Raw genomic sequence first — 19,558 nt, 5'->3', positions numbered from 1 at the left:
TTTGCAAACGTGTTCATTCATCGACTGTAATGCAGGAGCGTCCATTCTAACAAAGCCAATCGACCGTGTCATCATCGATTGTGGTGTTTTCATCCTGAAGCGAGGTCGAGTGGGAGGCATTGAAAGTGGCGCTGACGCCGTCAAACAAGCACACACAGGAAACCATGCCGCCGCACATCCGAGCAGGTGTCGGCAGGCCTCGCGACACACACAAATAATTATCACCTGCGGGTTTATGAGCCGGGGGATGAATGGAGGGCAGAACGTGTGGCGGTACGATGGAGATCACGCCGACGTAAATCGTTCTTGCTTATCTAACTGTTGCCAGTCTGGTGTGTCTTATCAGAGGAAGCCATCAGAGTTCTTTTGCGCTGTAATTGGGCTGGATAATAAGAGCCATGTTAGGGGGGTGAGAGGGCGTTGTGACAAGCTTTGTAGAGATGCTTATCTCCAGAACTACATTCTCTCATTACTTTAAGGAAAGAAAAAAGACCAAGCACACCTTGTCAGACCCCTTTGATGATGTAGACTTGATCTTAAATTTACGGTCATCACAGATAATAACCAATCTTGCAATAACCAAGGTGTGATCAAGATTTTTGCTTGGAGAACTAGCTAACCCAATCGATTTTTACATTAAAATTGCGGGTTTGCTGTTTGGAATTGGAATAACCAGTAGTCAGCCAACCACTAGGGGGCCACCACAAGGTTAATGCTTCTCTAAAAAACATCAAATAACAAGCAAGTGACTACAAAAGGGCAAAGTTGTACTTTTTAATGGCATATTTAACCAGTTGCCCATTATGTTATTCTAAGTTGTATTATTTATCATTTTATTAAATAAATCAACATTTTTTATTTCACTTTTGTTTTGTTGTTTTGCACTGAAAATATTTTTTTTTCCCCAAAAATCATGTATAATCGACGGTGTAATTAACATGAAAACAATCTTCTATAGCGATTATCAACCCTTTCTATATCATGACAACGATATACCACGTATGTTTTTTTTTATAGAATAATGTTCTGTCCAAAATACTAAAGAATCAGTTTACTTTGGATAAATTATTGATGGAAACAATGGAAGAGAAACCCATAATAATAACCCGCTGTATAATTGTGAATAATAATGTTTTTTTTTTCTATAATTATGTCAATATTTGTGAATAATTATTGGTGAAAGTGAATAGGTTTTACAAGTTTTTTACTGTAGTTATCAATCGAGTTCATCAATCACAGGATGCAATTTATAGGTGTGTGTATTGGCGACAATGTGGCGATACGATACATATAACTATATAGGAATGATATGATGTACTGTGATACTATTAGGAACACGAATATGTGTGTAGCATTGCCCGAGTACTTGACTCTGGTGTTGCAGAAAAACTTTTGAATGTTAACTGTTTTAATTTGTTTTGAAACAAAAAGCTGGAGTCGACTGTATCCTCTCGCCCTCAGTCCAAGCCGGGTCCTTTCTGGATTTCATTGTTCCATTAGCTAAGGAGGACATAAAATGCCATGTGGCGATTAGAAGTTAAAATGCAACACAAAAATGAACAAACGCCGTGAACATTTGCATGTTAGTTATGAATAAAAATGTATTTCAATGTATACACAAATTGAAGATATACCATAAAATGACAATATAAATAAATTCTACACTGTACTGTTTAAAAAAACAATTGCATTTATCAATATTTTCTTGCAATTCATCATGATTCATTGCAAATAAAGGCATATTAAAAATGTTAACATGTCAAATGTTTGCATGTAATTTTGCAGTTTTAAAAAGGTATATTTAAGGAGATGCATTCTTAAGTTGTACCATCTCAACAAGTCAAGTATTACCTCTTGAGTCGGTGATTTGCTCGCTTGTCATCGTTGGGCGTGTTACGATTCTGGTTACTTAGCTGCGAAAACAAAGTTGTCAAAGTCCGCCTTCTCGCACTTGTCAAGAGGGAAGCGTTAATGGCGCAAAAAAAGGATGTCAGAAATAATAGGTGATTTACAGCGACGTCCGTATTTCAGGAGCGGCCGACCGGGGGGAAAGTGAGAGGATGGGTTCGGGTTTGGGTGGACAGGAGCCTCCGAGAATAGCAGCAGCGAGCAGTGAGTGAGCTTTTTGTGGAAAGTGTCTCTGAATGCTTGGGGGGCCTGAGGGGCTCAGACTGACAGGGGAGACGGAGGAGGAAAGCGAGCCTCCACCACTGTAAGTGTGTGTGTGTGGGTGTGAGAGGCAGCACTGTGTTATTTTAACCCTGAACCTGCATCCGGCTATCACATCGCACTCGCCAAAGGTGGTCCTTAACCTCGTCACTCTCCGCCCTCAGTGTTTCCACCTTCTACTGAAGTATATTGTGCTCTTTCTGTAAACAACAAAAAGGGTTCACAGCCAAGCGTATGGTATCTTATCTATTCTGGCTCTGCGGCCGGAAGACCAGCTTACACATTGACTTGGTAAACCAACACCGCCGCGTGGAGTGATGCAATGCCGCTGTGTCACTTGTGCGTTTGTGACACACACAATCTATTTTATCCCACACACACACAAAAGTAAAACAATCATTATCTAGTTCACTATGTCCGTAAACAACACGAAATGCAGTTTTTTTTATCACTTGGAATGGATCGTATGTTAGTTTCTGTTAAACTATTCATTCGTTTGTTAGAAATAAACATCTGTACCTTCTTCCTTGAGTCGTTTATCTCATCATTATTTTAATAACAAGCTGGTTTCTGGACATATATACGGGATATAGCTGAGCTTTTCTGCCCTCTTGCGGTCAGATTCGGTAGTTAATTTAAACAAACTTATTTGGTCGCTATATTTTGGATTAAACAAATTCCAAATACAATTATAAGACAGTTTATATATTTGAACTGTTTTCTTGTAATGTTATTTGTAAAAGTTTTCTATAGATAATTCTTTTTTCATAATGGTAGTGTATTTCATTCAGTTCAATTATTATTTTTTAAATTCTTTTCTAAGTTTTCTTTTTTTAAAGCCCTGTTGTGATGATTTTCCCGCCATATTTTGTTATAATATTCCTCCAACCCCTTAGTTTAGCATTTTTTCTGACCCATTCCAAGTTGTAATTTTTCCACCCTTTTTTTTTAATAATATTTTTCCAACTTGTTTTTAGTTCAAATCTTTCCCATTTTAATCTTATTTTCTTTATCCAACCTGTTATAATAAAAACATTTTTTTTACTTTCTTGTTTCAGAATATTCAAAAAACTTTAAATCTCTCGTGAACCTCCACATTCAGGCGACTTACTTCGATGTATGCTTACAAACTCCCGAACAACATATCCTTAACCTTGTCCTTGGGATTTGAACTATCTTGATCAATCAGAAAAATAAATTATCACATAAAACAGGCTGGGAAAAAGGATGTCTTAAGAAATGGAAGTTAAAATTATAACTAAAAAGAGGGCTGGAAAGGTGTAAGTTAAGACATGGCGGAAAAAATGAAAGTTATTAGGGTCGAAAAATAAATTAAGGACTTTAAAAAGGTGAATACAATACATGTCGTGTGTAATGATTATTACACATATGATGGAAATGATGGCATTATTATTAAATGATCTTTGTAGTTCTATACCGTAATGCTTGTCAAATACACTGTGGAACATGCACAAGAATGTACACAAAGCGTCGACCAGGCAGATCTGGCGTACGACCGCTCATCCAGATGGCAGCGCGACATGGAAAGCTTTAGCTGCTGATGACTTGCAAATCTCATCGCTTGTGACCTTGGCACAAAGGCACGGATAGATTTATGAATGCACATGCACTTCATCCCGTTCTCCTGTTCCCCCCTAATCCTGCCCTCCGCTGCCCGGTGTTGCCCCCACAGGCTTTAGATTACCTCTTAAATCCCACCTGTTTAGCCTTAAGGGACGGTGGGAAAGCCAACACCTCGTGCGCACACGTGGCCCTCCACAGTTCCTAGAAAGAAGGCCCCGCATGGTTGAGAAGACTCTGTCACACGCACACAATCATTTGTTTTTGGACACACTGTGACCCTTGATAAGGTGCATGTCTGCCCTGGATTAGATCACAGCGGGAATCTTTCTGGGAAAGTGGTGGCGAGAAGATCTGTTGAGGATAAGACTCTTCATTGAATTAAACTGAAACAAACCCGGACCGATTAATTACAGGTGAGAAGCTCTACAGCCTAAATCCCTGTAGCACTTCTCACCTGTTTTTAATTATTTTATACATCTGTGACCGTCTGTACATCTTGAAATCAAAACCTCAATTATAATAGAATATATATATATATATATATATATATATATATATAAATTATTTTACACATCTGTGGCTGTCTAAACATATGGATATCTTAAACCTCAGTTATAATAAAAAAAATATATACATTTTTTTAATTCATTTTACACATCTGTGACCGTCTATACATCTTGAAATCAAAACGTCAATTACAATAAAATAATTATTTTTTAATTAGTACGATAAAATGTGTATAATTCTAACTTTGTAGTGAAGATGAAATGGCAAAACTGTTTATTTACATATTAATTTTGTGACAAAGGCACACTCTTATAAGTTTATATAAATATTTCTCCAACCTGTTGCAAATTCTTTATGTTTTTCTGCTCCGTCTTAAGTTATAATTCTTTTTTCGCCCTCTTTAAAGTTATAATTGATTTCCTCCTTGTTTATGTTCTACTATTTTTCCAGCATATTTCAAGCTCTAATTTATTTATGCCCGGCTTTAACTTTTCAGGCGACTTTAATGGATATATTTTCCTCTTCCTCCCGAGCTCCCGACCTGAAAATCCTTAACTTTGTTCATGCGGAATTTTAAGTATCTCTATGAATCAGAAAGTAAATGATCACCTAAAACAAAGTGGGGAAAAAAAAATTAATTAAAAGACTTTTGAGAAATCAGGAATTAAAAGAGGGACGAAATATTACAACTTAAAACATTTATTAGTAAAGTTAGAAATCTTATTTAAATTTGTTGGTAAAAGACCATGTTTATTTGTAAATTTAGTAAAAACAGTCATAGATGCACTGATCATTTTTTGAACATTGCTTCACTGCAGTTTTTATTTGTATCCTCTTGACAATAAAGCATTTGTAGTTTATTAAAAACATCATCACAGTCCATCCATTTCCTTTGTTAATCCAGGATCAAGTGGCAGGAACGGCATCTTGAGTTAAGACGCCTAGACTTTTTATGCTGATTGCTTTACCACAGCTTTATCTTTTTTCCAATGTTTGATGCTACAGAAAACGCCTAAAAACATCGTACAACTTGCGTGGGATGAATGGGAATACGATAATATGGTTGGATAAGATAATTGGATGGATTGAGCCTGAAAGAATGAAAATCAATTAAACTCAAAATTCCTGTTACAGTTTGGTAAAGATACTTTCAGCTCTTGACTCTCTTGATTTTTTTAACAGAATTTTCGATGATTGACTTTTGAGAAATCAGGAATTAAAAGAGGGACGAAATATTACAACTTAAAACATTTATTAGTAAAGTTAGAAATCTTATTTAAATTTGTTGGTAAAAGACCATGTTTATTTGTAAATTTAGTAAAAACAGTCATAGATGCACTGATCATTTTTTGAACATTGCTTCACTGCAGTTTTTATTTGTATCCTCTTGACAATAAAGCATTTGTAGTTTATTAAAAACATCATCACAGTCCATCCATTTCCTTTGTTAATCCAGGATCAAGTGGCAGGAACGGCATCTTGAGTTAAGACGCCTAGACTTTTTTCTTTACCCAAAAACTCTCTCCAATTCTTCTTAAGGAATACGGGTCTGCCCTGGGCACTCCTCCTAGTTTGATATGCTCAAAACACCTCACTGTGGAAAGCCTCCTTTTAGAGAATTTCTGACTGAGAACCATGGTCTACGACTTGGAAGAGGTAATCCCTTTACAATGAGCACATATCGGTGATGAAATCCTGGCTCTGATTTTTACACTTAACAATCAATAAAGTGAATATTACAGGCCATGACTACAAGGTCTAGGAATGAAATGAACCTTCAAGGTGGATGAAAAATAATAATGACGAAATCGTGGAGAGAATGCATTTTTGTGAATGATGAAAGCCACATGGAAGACGCTGCATACTCTTTTTGACACACAATACTGAGCCCGGTCGTGAAAATCTATTGTGTTCGGAGATGATAAAGCCGTGCGTGGGAGCGCAGAAGTACCCACACATCGATGAATAACCTCACTGAATCAACTTCTGTCACACTGTCCAGTTACTACCCTGATCGTATTTCCTCTCTATAAGCTCCTCTCCAGGAGCAGACATCAGTGATTTCATCTTACTTCTGCTGGAAACATTATTGCTGCCCCCAGAGGACCCTGGTCTTCCCACAAGCAGTGGTTATAAGAGACAAGAGGGACTACAGAGTCTAATCCTCGAAGTCTTGAAAGACAGTAAACGGTCTCTTAAATGGAGGAATGATGGTGGTGGGAGTAACGGTCTTGTCAGTCGTTCTTTTCTCGCCATGCACTCCATCGTGGGAAAAAGACATTGGATTTACGTTTTAACACTCGCCGTCTGACAATGGGAGTCTTATAGCTTTAAGTGAAACCTTATTTATGACTCGGTTTTCGGTCATTCCCTGAATCTGTATGATTGATGATAAAATCCTGTCTGAATATGATTGTTTATAACAAGATAAATACATTGTTATCTTTATATTGATTATTGTGGCATCAATCTGTGATTATATGGTACAACTAATGGAATTGAAAGAAGCTGGAATGTTACATTTCCCAGTGACGTAATTCTTTGTGCCCTAAAATCACAGACGCATCTGTCAAGGCCTCATTTGGCAAATGCGCAGATTCTTTTGGCTTTTCTTAGAATCCATTATTATTATGATGATGAAAATCTATATTTTTTATCTCTGATGGTTTGAAAAAAATGTTTTTTAAGGGTATTGAATCTCCCAGTAGCACACCCTTTTATACAGTGCTCCTTCACAATACTTCGGTTTGCCTTCATTTTTCTCCCATAATGCATTTCTAGCACAAACGTCTATTTCTTGTTGCTGATTGGTCGCTACAATACTGTATTAAAATGAAATGCCTTTGTTGCGATGTCGAAAGATATCAACAGCCGTGGCTGATCTGCTGGGCGGCAAAGCATTATGGGAGCTGTTCAGGTCACCGTTACTGAGAGGATTGATAGGATGGATGGCACCTCATATGCAATCAAAGTTCAAAAACATGTAGTTTATTTAAACAAGTGAAAAATAAAATGGACACAACTTTGCAGATTTTGTGTCATTATTTCTTGCCTTCGATTCTTTGGGTTCGTTGTTTGGGTCAAATCTTCATTTAGAATTCTAAAACAAAATGTTTTAACCACCGCTGTTAACGAGGGACCATTTTTTTTCAACTAGAAGCAGCGCTATGTTGCATTTTGACTTTTATTTTTTATTAATGTTATAATTGTTTTCTTCTGTTGGCAGTAGAACTCTGTAACTATAATATTACCGATGTTCCCTTCAGAAATGTGTCTGGACGATCCAACGCCCAAAGTAATTTACAACCGTGGGTCAGAGACAGTGTTTTCATATGGCTGGAGTTCTGAGAGGCCTTTTGCAAGTTACAAGTAAATTAAAAGCAGAATCTGACCCGACAACAGCCTTTTGCTGTGTCTGGTAACGGATACGCAACAGAGATTTTACTGCATTACAGTTGTGACCTTTCTGTGTGACGTTTGTATGTTCTCCTCGTGTTGCGTGGGTTTACTCTTGGCTCTCTTGTACATTTGAATTTGTGTTTAAATGGTTGTGTCTTAGTGTGTGCTGCGACAGACTGGCCTCCTGTCCAGGGTGTCCCCCACCTGTTGCCCGAAGAAACTGGGATAGGCTTCAGCCCTCCAAAAGGGATTAAACTTTATAGAAAATGAATGAGGGAATGAATTAATAATGGCAAACTTTATGTCAGCAGTACATAGTAGTAGTAGTAGTAGTATAAATAAACTTGTTTTTGTTGTCTGATGAAGTGATTTGGCAATACTTCTTGTATCTGCTAGCCTGATGCTACCAAAATGAAACTTCGCTGTCTTTCAATTTGCGTCTTAAATTAGAGATTCTTTTTTTTGAAGGGTCTAAAGTGAATGGAAAGTCAGAATGGCAGATGAGAGATTTGTTAATAAAAACGATTGGGATCCTATTTTTATTTATATTTATTCCTCATCTAGTCATCAATTTTACCTACTCTGTCAACTGTTACTGTAAATCTAGTTTTATGCTGATTGCTTTGCCACAGCTTGATCTTTTTTCCAATGTTTGATGCTACAGAAAACGCCTAAAAACATCGTACAACTTGCGTGGGATGAATGGGAATACGATAATATGGTTGGATAAGATAATTGGATGGATTGAGCCTGAAAGAATGAAAATCAATTAAACTCAAAATTCCTGTTACAGTTTGGTAAAGATACTTTCAGCTCTTGACTTGGATTTTTTTAACAGAATTTTCGATGATTGACTTTTGAGAAATCAGGAATTATGCTAAGCAAACGTGACGTCGCTGGTGGGCCCAGTGCGTTTTTTACCCACAATTCTTTGGTTCAATTCCTGGATTGATTGATATTTTCTTTAAGGTGGTGGTATGCACTGTTCATTTTTATTTATTATTATTATTATTAACAGTTCCACGATCAGTACTCTGTGTGACGTCATGTGACCCACTGCAAGCATTCTGGAGAGGAACTTGAGTTAAAAAAAAAAAAAAGAGTTTTGTTCAGCCGAGTGCAAACCACCGGCCCCGAGGCAATCGACGAAATAAATGAAACCAATTCCGGAGCGAAGGAGTCGTAGAAGAAAGCCTGGACATGGAACGAGGTCAGAGATGGGAGCGATGGAGTCCTGAATGAAATGAGGAGCGATTTGTCTGGGGAAAAAGGAACGAAGATGAATCACCGAGCGATGCTCTTTAGACGTGTTGAACCTGAGTCGGGGTGTCATGAGTGAGCTACACTGTTGGACGACACACTTGGGAATGACCAGGAGCGACTCACGAACACTCACCACATAGACGCACTTTTTTTTCCCTCATCTTCCAGATGTCCAGTCAGCGTGGATCCAGATGGCCTGAATACCCTCCCCATGGACGAGATGCACACACACTCACACACACACACACTGTGCTGCACACACTGGGTTTTATCCCTCTCAGAGGGAAGATTAACTCCACTCATTAGGCCTCCCCCGCCTCATGGCCTCCTCCCTCTCTCTCTCCCCTCTCCCTCCCTCGTTCGACCCGCCCTCCTGTCATTGGCTGATTCCGATTCTACCGCTCACTGGATTGCTGGACGGGGGCGAGGAGGAGGCTGGGAGGACCGATTGTTGCCATGGCGATAGAGGAGGCGACCACCTCAAATAATCAAGCCGAAAATTAAAAGGGTTTGTAGAAGGAAAACAAAATAAAACGGCGGAGGATTAAGCAACCAGGAAGTCCAGAAAAACTCCTATTTGGTCCCAAATACTTAGGGTTGAATTGAACTGTTGATTTTTAAAAATGCCTTCCTGGGGAATTGTTTTGGCTCCGGATGGAAGGCGGTGAACCTGCAGGAGGACGAGAATAGGATCCGGAGAGGATGTGAAGAGAGTGCGTCGGCGATGAAGAGGAGTGAGGCAGAGATGATACACCGCGTCGCGACAATGGATCGTGTCGGATTTCTCACCTTCAGTTTGCACCTCCATCATCCCAGCATCCTTGATGACAACGATTTTTAAACATTGATCTTTGGAGGATTGAGTCAGGTAGACGGGAGCTGTCCAGCCTTCTAAGCCTCTCTTTTTTTTTTCACCTGCAACCCTGAGAGTGTAAAATCGAGGGTGATGCTGAACAGATGACGATGGAGGACGTCGCAGCACAGAGCGATTGATTTACAAGACGCACTTGAGGAATGCGTGTCCTGAAGGAGGCTCACTGAGCGAGCGACCGAGCGTTCTAGTTCACTGCCGTCCGGCTTTAAAGGATTGAAATCCCCAGGACGGGTACCGGCCATGGGCGAGACGGCAGAATACGAGCGGCTGCAGGAGACGACAGAGCCAGACTATCATCACTTTCCCTGCCACAATGAAGAGGTAGATGTATATCTGTAATGTCACACTTCATATCATGGTCACTACTATCACATACTGTTGTTGACAAAGAGGCAATTGTTAGGATGTGTATCCTAGTTGGTCTTTCTTTCATTGTTTTTGATAATGTATGATTTATTTTTTCTTGCACTGGATCCATATTATGGTTTAAGTCTCACTATCATTAAGATTTTAAAAACTATAATGAATAAAGTGAAATTAAACTAAATAAACTACAGAATTAAAAAAAAAGTTGTGACGTATCACTTTGATTTTCTGGATGAAAAATGTAATGCTGATGTCTCTGTTTTAATATTTAAAACCAATTGTTTGTCGTTCCACATCGGTATAGTCGTGAGGAAAAATGGATATTATCACTAACTACCAAATGTTTTGTTAAAAGTGCGAAGTTTTTGGCTAAAAGTTAGGTAGGAACCCTATATAAGTGAAAGGGCCAACATTTTTAAGCAGTCCAAGAAAGTTGAAGGCTGAACAAAAAAAGATATAAAGTATATCTACAGGCTTGGATTCGTGTATCTAAAAATATAGCCTTATTTGGCATTAAATGGCTTAAATTTAGTTTTCAAAAGTCTTAAAATTTGGAAATCATGAAAAGTAACATTTAATGTTGGTTTAAAAATACCCGGTGACATTGATTTATTTATTTTTTAATTGAATTAAACTCACACCAGATTTACATTGTGCTTTGTCTTCTTCAATGCCCTCCATGGAGCAACTTAAAAAAAGAGATGTTTGGTTAGGGTAAGGGTGAATTTGGGTGAATTTAAACTGAAGTAGAAGTGGCTGTTAAACCAACATTATTAAGCAGTACCTGGTAAAGTGTACAAGGAACGACATATTTTTGTGCAAGAATCTCTTTCATTTGTTAAATGTTCAAAATGTCGATAAAATTTTCATTAACATTATGTAATTGATGTGGTTATTGACTTTTCAATTTTGTTAAATGGTCGAGTTGGTCGCAAATAGAAATTGAAATTCAGGTCTTAAAGAGGCGTGAGTTTAACTCATGCTGTAGGAACACATATTTACCTAACAGGAAGTATGAGTCTGATACTCATGTTTTCATTCTTTGAGCCTCCATTTATCCTAATTATTTGTCTTTCTTCACCGAACATAATCCTTTACTTCAAGATCAGTTTTACTCTTATTTTTCAATCATTTGCTCTAGATAATATGAATATTGAATCTAGTTTGATATTGCCACTCTCATATCTTTGAGTGTTGTGACCTGCATTACCTGATATTTACACTAAAAATACCATGCAAGTCTGCATTATTCATAGATCAGGTAGTTGCTTCAACACGTTTCCTCTGCACACATCAATCTTGACATTTGACCCACTTTCCCCCTCCAACGGCCTCATTTCCCCCCTCTTAAACAGCTTTAGGGGATCACTGGAGGGTTGACCTGGGATTGGATTGTTTTCAGGGTTGAGAAGTTGCTGCCATGTGTTGGTGGGGGGTTGTTTTGGTCACCTGTCGATATGCATATTAGGTCAAAACCACCAAAACAACATCCATGAACGACGGGGTAGCCATATGCTCCGCGCTCGCATGGATCACTTCCGATTGTTATCTCCTCATTCCCACACTCCTTTTCACATTAACTCCCACCTGCACATTTCTGTCATACCATTGGATTGACCTGAATTGAAATCAAACGTTTATTTTATCATAATTTTTTTGCACTTATTGATGGCGTTTCATTGTTATTTATTCTGAATATTTCTGACGATGTATCTGGTCAAGTCAAAGAGATGGATTTTTTTATTTCTTTCATTTTTGGCTCTCAAGTTATATTTAATTTTTTATAGTTCTCTAATGGTTTGGGTTTCAGTAAAGTCAGTTTAGATACTGTATATATATTTTTATTTACCATCAACATGCCAATATACGCAACGTTTCTTCATTTTTGTGCTGCAATTGAACATCCGGCCACTAGATGGAAGCAGCTTTTGCATCCGCCGCTAATTGAACAATGGAATCCTGGAGATGACTGAGGACGAGAGGATACAATCGACTCTTGCAGCAAGCTGACGTTTGGACATATTTTGGTTTCAATACAAATGATGAAGTTAAAACTTTGAAGTAAGTAAGTAAGTAATTTTTATTTGTATAGCGCTTTTCCAGACCAGGGTCACAAAGCGCTTAAACAATCAAAACAATACTCAATAAAGTATATATTTTAAAGATCAAGATAAAACTGATACAGTAATACAAATAAATATCTTCTTATGGTATCGCAATGTAGGGAAATGTATTGTATCATCTTACTTTTCGTATTGCCAGATTCTTGCCAATACACAGCCCTATATATATATATTTTTTTCTTTAAATCTCAGTTAATGTAAAAAAAATAAAAATGTCTGCATCATGTTAAAAGTCTTAATTTAGGATATATCCGTTCAAACATGCATGACCTGATGATGAAAAACAACGTCTTTAAATTCTTTAATATTTTATATCTGCTCGATTAATAAGTACACAAATGTAAAAGGTATGCTTTGGTTTAGAAATCAGAATCTATTTCTGTCATTGGAACAGATTGTGCTTTTTCACATGTGTAGGAATTTTTCCCAGACACGGTCCAGCGAGACCACACACTGTGTCTCAACCGTACAATCGGATTAGCCGACAAGCTCTAATGAGATGACAATTCATGGTCATTCAATTTCTTCAAATGGACCTTTAAACCCTATTGATTTCCTTTTTCCCTTTTTAGAGTCACTTCTACAAGCTGTTCTGTAAAAAAACAAATGTATGATGATAAAAATATTTTGTCATTATCGAGTGAGGCTTTATATCTATTTTTTTTCGTAATTGGGGGAACACCTATATTGTAATTGTGGATAAATTAAGGAAGAATTGTTTTTATTTTTATTTTTTAAGTCTTATTATCATTCTAATTTATATAAAAAAAATCAGACTATTTCAAATTAAAAATACTTTTTTAAGGTTGTTAACCAGAAACATTATAAGCGTTGTGTTCATCCAGTATTCGGTCCAATTTATGCAGTTATTTTACACTTTTTAATACAAAAATAATTGAATGACTCATTACTTTTTTTACGTATGTGTAAAGATGGACAAGCTGTGGCTTATATCATGTAGAAATATTTTATTATTGTTTTCTTTTCTTTTATTGATACTCTTTGTAGCAATTTGGTGCCACCTAGTGATGATGACTGAATGTTCCTTGGCGACTGATGGAAGACAAATTGTGTTCAGAGATATTAGGAAGTTACATATTCCATACTTTTGGTTATTAGAAATGAACACAATCATCATTTCAATAATTTAAATACTTAATAAAAAATATAGAAATTTCTTACAATATTTTATTTATTGGTCAATATAATTAAATGTATATATAAAAAAAGGAGAAAATATATGTGTCTGTTTAAATCTGCACCATTGTCTTTATTTTTTAATTACGTTGTCCTAGTGAGATGTCTCGTATATATGCTAAAAATGATTTTAAAGCTTCTTAATACCAGAAAAGTCAGATATTCCCAGAATGACGCGCTAACCTCTAAACTTGTACAGCACACCTGGGCAAAGTGCGGCCCGGGGGCCACATGTGGCCATCTAACTGTATTTATGCGGCCCTCAAGAGGTCAGAGTAGAACATGGACATTATTTCCGACAGCTTTCAATTTAATATTGAGTTTATTATTGTATTAACTCTAAATATATATATATATATTTTTTCCTTTCTGATTTTTTTGTTTTTACTTTTATGAAAATATCTTGCCAATCAAAATTATTGACATCATATTTAGAGAAATCGTTTATTTTCCCATCATTTTCTTTTACTAGAAAGGTTTATAAAAGTGTTTTGACATAGCCAGGTTTATTTTAAGTAAGTAAGTAAGTAAGTAATATTTATTTATACAGCACTTTTCGAGACCAGGGTCACAAAGCGCTTAAACAATCAAAACAATACTCAAAAAAGTACATACTTTAAAGATCAAGATAATACTGAGAACACAACAGAAGTTCGAGAAATTCAAGGAAAAGCCTGAACAAATAGAAACGTCTTAAGATGTTTCTTAAAGGAGTCAGTAGATCATCAAACTCAGAGAGAGGAAGATCGTTCCAAAGCTTAGGAGCAACAGCCTGAAAAGATTTCTCTCCTCTGGTCCTGAGCCGTGTGCGTGGAACCATAAGTAGATTTTGATCCACAGACCTCATATATATTTATCATCATATATCATATCATATCATCATATCATCATATATCATATCATATTTATGCTGATATTTCTTTCTTTACTATTCTTACTTGCTTTGTTTTTTCAAAGTTTTTCTGTCATATTTTAGCTCTTCGCTCCTCTCCTCTGGATTGACGGCCCCTCACAACAGTCACAGTATATAATGTGGCCCCAGAGGAAATTTAATTGCCCACCCCTACTGCACAGGGTTGCGACTTGTGTGTTTGCAAGCTACAAATGATTCCAAATGAAGTCCAGACCATTTTGTTAAAACACCTATTTTCACGCTGGCGTCAGTGACTCATCTCCATGTAAACAGGAAGCGTCGTAATTGAGAGCAGGAGCGACGAGAGAATGGTTTGTTAGAGAGGCTTCTTTATGACTCTCTCAGTCTGGAGAGCAGCTTTGTTTCGAGTGGCACAGAGATAACATTTTTGAACCATTACGGGCAGGAAAATAAAAAGGCCGCACCAAATAAAGAAGAAAAACGGCGGACTCACAAGAGAAGGGTGGAGGGGTGAGGGTAAACGAGGGAGGGAAGAATTGCTGCTTGAAATGATTCAATAGGGCGCCAACAAAAACATTTCTCTTTAATCGTTTTTTAAAGCATTTGTGCTTGAGCTTACTTGTTCTTGCAGCAGTATCCTAGGTATGTGATGTAGAAGATGAAATGTCTGTGCGTGTTAAATAGGAGGAGGAGGAGGAGGAGGAGGGATGCATCACAGGAAACAAGCTCCCCATCCTGTAGCTGAATTTGACCCTTTAACCCCGGATCAAATGTTCTTCTGGGCTGAATACCATGAAGCCTCTGTCCTCTGCAGCGAGCCCTGCTCTGCCTGTGAGTGAAGGGAGGAAGATGGTGAAGAATATGGACAGAGAGAGAGGGAGGAGTCTCTGTTATAGAAGGTGAAAGAGACACAGAGGATTATATTTAAACGTAAACATCACTATACTCGTTTTGCTAAACTGGTTTAAAAATTGATGCATATGCAAAAAGTAGGAAAATTGATTTTCTTGGATTATTTCAGTTATAACTCTTCTTGGAAATAAGTTTTATATCATTGTAAGACATTCCCCTTTTTAAATATGATATTGCCACTATTTTAAGTGTTAGTATCTGATTTTAATAGCTAGGTTGCACCCCTTGAAAATGGGATAAATCTTCTCTGCTCAGTTAAACATTTTATTCAGCCGTTGACTCTTCTTTGGGGATTTGAAATTTTAAGAAACGACACGTATTGTCTATTAATCAATTTAAAATTAATTCAAACACAAGTGTTGCACCATTTAAAATAGGAATAAACAGGCTTTTACGCTAAATATGATTTTTTTTTTTCCAAGAAGGAAATACTGTTTGTACTATGTTTGTTTTGTTTAGATTGATTCTAATGAGGATATGGCTAAAAAATAAACATGCACAGAGATGATTAAGACAATTTAAGCCTCAAAGAATGGAAATGAAACATCAAAATCAGACTAATCTTTTCTTTGATTTTCTTTTTTTCATCTCATGTGTAACTAGTTTCATGACCGACCCACCATCTTAACTTATGTTTAACAAGGACCAGCTCGTCCATGATTCCCTCTATCGTCTCCATTTGTTTCACATGGATCCTGGAATCCACTGCTGGTCTTGTTGAGTAATTTAATTGGGGGAAAGTCTGGTCTATTTTTAGCCCCATGCTTGATGAAAGTATGGAAAGTCAAACGGACAAGAAGCTATGAATGCAAGCGTGAGCGAGCGAATGGAATGGAGGGGAGAGGGAGTTAAAGGAACGGAGGAGGGATCTAGTCGAAGCCCTGAGAGTTTGGATCAGTGTCTCTCTGGCGTCTCTGTGGAACACATGGCTGGACTTAACATGAGATCCTCCTCTGTGACGGACTTCTACTCGCCCCGCAGCGCTTTCTCACAGAGAACAAGACTCTTGAAAAGCTCTTGCCATAAAGTGCTACACGAGCACCTCTTCTCCTATTGGAAGCAGCTGAAGCCACAGACGGAGCTTACAAGAGGATTGCCCCGTCATGGAATGCTGTAGATTTGCTCGGATTGCTGGAAGTTTTTCCTTTTCCTCTCGGGCTGCAGACCTGGGGAGGCTGTGCGTCTTATCTTGCAAATAAACCTTTTTTTTTTATTATTATTATTTGAAGGACGAATGGTTCCTCTTAAATTTTGATGCCTCCACTCAACCAAACGAAGGATTTAAGGATGAGACGCTTTGACAAGTTAAAAAAGACGTTCCCCTTCCTGGCACACTTTCACGTATATCGAGTAAGTCGCCAGAGATTCTTCTCGTGCACTTGAGAAATATGGTTGTGATTTGAGTCTTGTTTTGTTGCTGCAGCTGCGCTCGTTCCCTTTCCTTTGGGAACTTTGTTGTTGTTAAAAACAGGATGTTTTTGTAAAACTGGTTTTAATGCATGTTGGCTAAGAGCCGTCCGCGGCGGCCCTTTACCACATGAAAAATGCCATGAAATTACTGTTTTTTAAAAAAAAAAGACTTAACTTTTTTTTCATAGTGGAACGCCAAATACCTTTCCAAAAAAAACACCTGTTCTTCAGTAAACTTTTAGGACTTGACATGGGAAAGTCTGAGGGCCAAACGTGGCCCCATATAGTGTATCAATGCGGCCCTGATTGAAAATCATAGAAAATAAAGTTGAGTTAAATAATAATCCTGTAGTCATGTTCCTGACAACTGACTTCATGATCACTTCCTCAGTCATATTCATTGATTTAAAATATATATATTTGGTAGTACTTTTGGTAGTAGTGTTTTTCTCCTTTAAACAAATAAAGCAAATCTTTTAATAAAATGCTAGAAAATCAATATCAAAATCTACCTGGGCAACCTGTAAGATATTTTAATAATAAATAATATAATAATTTAATTATTATTTTATCAGTTTTTTTCTTGTTACTTGCATGTTTTTATTTTCTTTTTTATCTTTTTGCTTAACAAACCCCAATTTTAGGGAATTGATTCATCCACCTCTGACCTGATCTATGCACAAGCTAAACGACAACGGATTACATTTCATATTTAAGAATATCTTTTGATGGTTAACCAACAAAGGTTATATGCAATGTTATGTTCTTCAGACTCCTCATAACTCTACCAATATTCTCAACCACTCGACCAAACTGAGATTGAATCCATCCGTCTTCTCCTGAACTTGATTTCGATGACCGACGCTCCAAATATCGTCCTGACGTGTGAAGAGTTTTACGAGGAAGCTCTGCACGTCTTTGGCACTGTTCAGTGAAGTGACACACACTTGTTACCTCCACAGGAAACATGGTGTACTAGTTTTGCAGAAAAGTCAAACCGAGTAGAGATTTGTTGTTATTTTAAGATGGGAAATTTACTTTTTTTCTTCTTTTTTTTCCTCCTGTGGATTGGAGGTTAAAACCATCTGTTGACCAGAGTTTTATGCTTGCAGCTGCTTATTATGAGTTGTTTGTCTGACCAAAGAAAGGAGCTTTCAGAGAAACTATAGACCATCCTTCATTTGCTGCACAAATAAAACGCTATATTTTCATATGTATTATGGAGTTAAGTTAAGGTTAAAGCCCTGGTAATGACAATAAGGTAACCTCACTATATAATTTGGTTTGCCACCGTTACGTTTCCTGCTGCGAGATCTGCCATGTTGGTGATGAAATGTTGACGTCAATAATACCAGGAAAGTCTCCTTGTGTAGGGAGAACACATTGTACAGAACATCATAGCAGCATAGAAGTGGATGATTCCTTCAAAATAGTAATGGATCCAGATGGCAATTTAGAACAGCACCAATATTTTAAAATCTGATCCCTTTCCTGTTATCATCATCAATTTACTTTCAGTAATCTTTAAGTTAAACCAGTGATGAGTATTTTAACCAGGGTGGCCAAACCATATAAAGTTATCTCATTTTGTTTAGTTGAAAAAAAGTTTCCTTACAAATTTAGGAATTTTATTTATTTTCAATTTTCTGGTTGAATTATAAGTACAAGTTCTATTTTTAGATAATTTTATTCATTTGTTTTTGCATTCATTTAGATTTATTTTTATGCATTTATTTATATTTTTAATTTATTTGTTGTTGTTATAAACAACACTGGAAGGTGTTGACAGTACACATGGACTACAGTGTTGTATCTGTGTAATACTTGGCCCCAGGGTCGCACTTTTTTGACAATTTTGACATTTTTAGTGATATACTTGAGAAAGTTTGTGGTATTCATTCATTCACTATCCTCGGCTTATTTCCTGAGTGGGGTCACCAGTGGTAAGACCTGGTTACACGGTGCGATATGTAGGGGGGCCCCCTGGACAAGTCACCCGTCCACAAGGGGTACAGATGAGCAGAAGCTCTGAGACATGTGCACACAGTTCTAACATACTCTAATACTTTTAATCTCTTTTATGTGTAATTAGTTGTTGAACAATGGTTAAAAAAAACTCGGCAAATATATAAAAAGCCAAAGCTTATTTAATTTGAATTGAAATAAAATGACTATTATTATGCTTCAAGTAGAGCACACCTTTTAGAGTTTGTTAAATTATGATTTTTATCAATTCAAAATATGCTCCATTTCTAACATCTTAACCTGTTTGTGAAACAAACCAAAAAAGGTTAATCCATTCATGTTTTTTAATTATTAAGATCACAGGATAGTGTCTGTCTCAGTTGAAACGATAAAAAGCATGTACCTTTCGTCATAGTCAAAGCTATAAAGCAGCAGGAAGTGAACTTCCTGCCTATTTAGTAGAGACCGTGACCTCTATGACATTCATCACAGCCTTTCTAACCTTCTCTTAGCCGACACAGGAAGTTTCTCATTATGATGTCGTAGAAAGACCCCCGTGACCCCCGGCTGTAACCGCAAAGGTCCTCCTGTCAGTCAGTGCACATTAAAGACATCTTTTTTTTTTCCCCCCTGATTTTCTTCTCAAGTTTCAGAAAATATAGTTGGTATATCTGACACTTATGTACTAACATTTGATATAGTAGCATCACACGGAAAACCTCTCGAGCGTAAGTGGAGTTTTAAGTGGTCCCGGCCAGGAAGGAAAGCCAGTGGACGGCATGGTTTGTATAATCCAACTGATAAGCTCGAATTGCGAATCCACACGTGTTCAACATTTCTGAGCAACTGGAGCTGCGGTACCTCGATGCTTAGATCCTTCAAACTGTATCGCTGACCCTCGGGTACTCATGAGCC

The 19,558-nt window shown here is 37.3% G+C and overlaps 1 protein-coding gene across 9 annotated transcripts in view; it reads left to right on the top strand.

Annotated features, from left to right (window-relative positions):
- tnk2b (tyrosine kinase, non-receptor, 2b) overlaps positions 1 to 19,558 on the top strand; it is a 47,654-nt gene that overhangs the window by 7,782 nt on the left and 20,314 nt on the right. For 2 of the 9 annotated variants that reach the window (XM_087810692.1, XM_087810688.1), the window contains exon 1: positions 16,400 to 16,618. The exons of 3 other annotated variants lie outside the window; for them this stretch is intronic. In XM_087810692.1, the coding sequence (XP_087666818.1) occupies positions 16,523 to 16,618 (96 nt within the window). In that variant the 5' untranslated portion in view covers positions 16,400 to 16,522. Of the gene's footprint in view, positions 1 to 9,464; positions 10,118 to 16,394; positions 16,619 to 19,558 lie in introns of those variants that run through there. 4 more of the 9 variants (XM_087810687.1, XM_087810693.1, XM_087810694.1 and 1 more) reach the window with 4 other exon arrangements.

Source organism: Callionymus lyra, chromosome 16 (assembly GCF_982586985.1).
Source record: "Callionymus lyra chromosome 16, fCalLyr1.hap1.1, whole genome shotgun sequence".
In the NCBI taxonomy this organism is placed as follows: domain Eukaryota; kingdom Metazoa; phylum Chordata; class Actinopteri; order Syngnathiformes; family Callionymidae; genus Callionymus; species Callionymus lyra.
The sequence above is the reverse complement of the archived record's forward strand: the minus strand, read 5'-3'. Positions and strand labels throughout refer to the sequence as shown.